Source organism: Bison bison, unplaced genomic scaffold, assembly GCF_000754665.1.
Source record: "Bison bison bison isolate TAMUID 2011002044 unplaced genomic scaffold, Bison_UMD1.0 scf7180017864317, whole genome shotgun sequence".
Lineage (NCBI taxonomy): Eukaryota > Metazoa > Chordata > Mammalia > Artiodactyla > Bovidae > Bison > Bison bison.
In genome coordinates, this window is record NW_011494889.1 from 2,753,146 (window position 1) to 2,757,605 (window position 4,460).

Genomic DNA, 4,460 nt, shown 5'->3' on the forward strand with positions numbered 1-4,460 from the left:
CAGCTCTGATGCTGGGAGGGATTGGGGGCAGGAGGAGAAGGGGACGACAGAGGATGAGATGGCTGGATGGCATCACTGACTCGATGGATGTGAGTCTCAGTGAACTCTAGGAGTTGGTGATGGACAGGGAGGCCTGGTGTGCTGCGATTCATGGGGTTGCAAAGAGTCGGACACGACTGAGCGACTGAACTGAACTAAACTGAACCTACTAAAATCTGAATTTAAAGAGAAGTCAAATAGAAACATTATGGTGTTGAAATGGATTGAGTACCCACCCAGAGACTTTTCATGTCTGCCTCCTCCAATATCCACAACAAAAAGGTGGGTTGTACACACAGGTCACAAAGACTTACGAAGGTTGAGTCACAACCCAGCATTACTCAGCTGGGACATGGCAGGTCCATTTCTGTAGGGAACACAGGTCATGTCCTTGTCACCTGACGGCTGGCTCTTCTCCCTCTAAAAGTCATTTATCCCAAAGTTCTTCAAACACTTCGTTGTTAATCCAGGGTATCAAAAATGTGATTTATTTGCCGAAGTTTGGTTAGTGCACTGATTCTTAGGGCTCTCACCCCTCCAAAAGGAAGGGAGGGAGAGCCAGCCATGCTCTGGAACATTTCCGTGTATAAGGAAGTGACTGCAATCTTCTTGCCAGTAGGAAGTTAGCCTTATGTTTTTGAATCCCTGACAGATCTAGCCTAGTTCTGGCAGTTTGTAAGTACCCAGAAAATGAAAGAAAAAGGATTGAGGAAGGGAAGTGTCCTTTACAAATCAGAGTCCTTGAATCCCCCTCTCTTTCCTTTCTGCCCACCTCTCCTCTCCGAAGGTCCAGCCCAGCGATGTTTCTAGGGCAGTTAAAGCCCCCTCTGCCTTAGCTCTCAGTTCGCTTAATTGCAAGTAGAACAGCAGGACTTTTGTTCAGCATCTGTTCTTTGAGATTATTTGGACCCATCACTTCACACAGTTTTCACAGCAGCCCTTTGGAGTAAGCAGTTTCAGTCCCATTTTACAGATGTGGAAGTTGGGGTTCAGAGAGGTTAATGGCTGACCCGAAGAAGCTCAGTCCCTGAGCCACTCAGCCCCCCTGCCACCCTTGCCTCCACTTAATGATGTCACCTGGGAACAAGGCCACAGCAAAAGCAAATAGGTTTTGAAATCTGCTCCAAGGAAGAGGAGCGGTGAGTGGCCTGGAGGGCTGTGAGCTGGCAGATGTCATTGAATCTGGCTTGTGATTTCCTCTTGGCACAGCGTGGATGACAGATAATGTCAGCGCAGTCCTCTGAAGGGGATGAAGAGGGAACTGAAATACCAGCTCCGGGAGTTGCTGCGTTACGGGGATGCTCTTCAAAGCCGGTGTGATTAAGCCCATCAGACCCCTCGCCCGGTCCTCCATTTCCCTCGAGGACCACGGCGGGACCCAGAGCCTCACAGGAGCCACTAATTTGCACCCGGCTTCCTGATTCCCTCACCAGGCTGACAGAAAAGCAGCTGCAGAGCGATTTCAGCTGCACTTTGTTCTCTGGCTTTGAATGAGGTGCTGGCTGAGACCCTGGGGGCAGTGTCTTTGTAAGGGCCAGACAGATGGACAGCCTCAGGGGCAAGACTCACCTCCTGCCTGACCACTTCCCGAGGTCTCACCCAGCACAGCTGGAGTCTCTCCCCTCCTGTGAGCACAGCGGGTTCACGCTGCGCCAAGGCGATGTTTTGAAGATGACACCAAGTCTGCATTTGCCCCCTCCTCCCAGCGCTCTCTGGGTTCACCCTATTTCCCTCTGGAGCAGCTCTCTCCCTGCAATGGCCGATGTTCTTTTTATAATTTTCGTCCTTCTCTCAAGGAGAAAATTACCTGTAAACTCCTCCGCACTCAAGTGGGAATGTGATGTCCCTTCCAGAGTATCTGGGATTTTAAAAGAGGGTCTGGGAGGAGGATAATCCAAAAGGAATTAATGTTTAATCCGAAGTAGTGAATATTTATGGTAAAATTATGGTACAGCAACACTGGGAGGCAGAGATGCAACTGACGTCCACACACACCTGTGCCCCTAGTGATGCCCAGATCTGTACACATAACAGACACCCCCCCCACCTGCCCACAACACAGACCACCCCTCACCCACCCACATCCCTGGAGAAAGGAGGCTCTTCCTGGTACCTCCCAAGTGACATGGTTTCCTTCTGTCACCTGTGTGTGGGGCGAATGTGACGCTGGTGGATCTGCATACTCGGGTGTTACCACCTGCTGGAGGATAGTGGTTGAGCCACTGTTTAGTGATTCCTGGGCTGTATTTTGGGCAGTGATTCTGGCAGAATGCAGATGACTGCTTGGCAGTGACTCCTCAGAGGGAAGCCAGGCATCAGGAGGACTCAGCCCGGGTGACTTCCCATGTCCCTCCCAGGTCTCAGAACTGATGACGGCCTGTCTGCTCTCCCTGCAGGTATTTCCACTGTCCAGCAGACAGCTCCGAGCTCGCCTATGACCCACCGGTGGTCATGAACGCAGACACCTTGAGTTACTGTCAGAAGGAGGCGTGGTGTAAGCTGGCCTTCTATCTCCTCTCCTTCTTCTACTACCTTTACTGGTGAGTTTCTGCTCTTCTTTATGGATTTGACTCCTGTAGCAAGTGGAGGGGATATCAGGCCTTTGAGCATTGGAGTCCTGGCCTGTCAGGGACGGTTGGAGCCATCTAACAGTTTCTGTATGAAGGAGAGGGAGGGGCACAAGGTCCTACCTTGCCAGCTGACAGGTTCAGCCTTTGAGCTACACAGTGAAAACACATTCTGCCAACCCCTCTTAGGAGATTGTTGGTAAAGTGCACTTGGTTACTCCTCCGTAGGGCTCCCTGCCCCCAGCAGCTCCACAGCTCAGACAGTCAGTTCACCAGTGGCCGTGGATGCATAGCCTTATCGCCCCTTGACCCCCAGTTTCATGTGAAAGCATTCTTGGGGACCATAACAGAGACCCCCTGGGGCAGTCACGCTTCACAAATGGGCATTTTGGGTCCTTAAATGCTTATACTCACAATTCTCCCAATATTATGTAACACCACTCTAATTAAATAAAACATGCTGACTTTGTAATTCTGTTTCGAGAGTCTCCCCTCTTTTCACTTCACTTCTGAGTAGAACATCCTAATGAAGTGGATAGCTATAAACAGACTGTCTTGTGGTTTGATTCCCCAGGAAGTGCCTTTTCTGAAAATGTCTCCTCCTCCTTCCTGTTCCTTTTGGGCTCATCCCTGAGGTGTCTCACCTGTCACTTTGCTCTCCTGTCCCTCTCTGCACCAGGCCACAATATCTCCAGGTACCCAGCGCTATCCTCAAAGTGGTCTGGTAGGCAGTAGCTGGGAGAGGAAGAGGGGCCTGCCTTGGAGTTTGGGTTAGGCTGGGGCAGGCAGAAAGCAGCTGCATTTACCCAGTATTTAAACAACCCAAACAAAAAGTGGGCAGAAGACCCAAACAGACATTTCTCCAAAGAAAACATACAGATGGCTAATAAACACATGAAAAGATGCTCAGCATTACTCATTATTAGAGAAATGCAAATCAAAACTATGATGAGGTGTCACCTCACACTGGTCAGAATGGTCATCATTGAAAATCTACAAACAATAAATTCTGGAGAAGGTGTGGAGAAAAGGGAACCCTCTTGCATTGTTGATGGGAATGTAAATTGATATAGCCACTATGGAGAACAGCATGGAGATTCCTTAAAAAACTAGTAATAAAACTATCAAATGACCCAAAAATCCCACTATTGCACATATATACCCTGAGGAAAACAACAGAATGGGAAAGACTAGAGATCTCTTCAAGAAAATTAGAGATACCAAGGGAACATTTCATGCAAAGATGGGCTCGATAAAGGACAGAGATGGTATGGACCTAACAGAAGCAGAAGATATTAAGAAGAGGTGGCAAGAATACACAGAAGAACTGTACAAATAAGATCTTCACGACCCAGATAATCACGATGGTGTGATCACTGACCTAGAGCCAGACATCCTGGAATGTGAAGTCAAGTGGGCCTTAGAAAGCATCACTATGAACAAAGCTAGTGGAGGTGATGGAATTCCAGTTGAGCCATTCCAAATCCTGAAAGATGATGCTGTGAAAGTGCTGCACTCAATATGCCAGCAAATTTGGAAAACTCAGCAGTGGCCATAGGACTGGAAAAGGTCAGTTTTCATTCCAATCCCAAAGAAAGGCAATGCTAAAGAATGCTCAAACTACCGCACAATTGCACTCATCTCATACGCTAGTAAAGTAATGCTCAAAATTCTCCAAGCCAGGCTTCAGCAATACGTGAACCGTGAACTTCCAGATGTTCAAGCTGGTTTTAGAAAAGGCAGAGGAACCAGAGATCAAATTGACAACATCCGATGGATCATGGAAAAAGCAATAGAGTTCCAGAAAAACATCTATTTCTGCTTTATTGACTATGCCAAAGCCTTTGACTGTGT

The 4,460-nt window shown here is 48.3% G+C and overlaps 1 protein-coding gene across 1 annotated transcript in view; it reads left to right on the plus strand.

Annotated features, from left to right (window-relative positions):
* CNIH3 (cornichon family AMPA receptor auxiliary protein 3) overlaps positions 1-4,460 on the plus strand; it is a 132,739-nt gene that overhangs the window by 120,299 nt on the left and 7,980 nt on the right. The window contains exon 5 of the mRNA XM_010852852.1: positions 2,436-2,579. Within this exon, the coding sequence (XP_010851154.1) occupies positions 2,436-2,579 (144 nt within the window). The remainder of the gene's footprint in view (positions 1-2,435; positions 2,580-4,460) is intronic.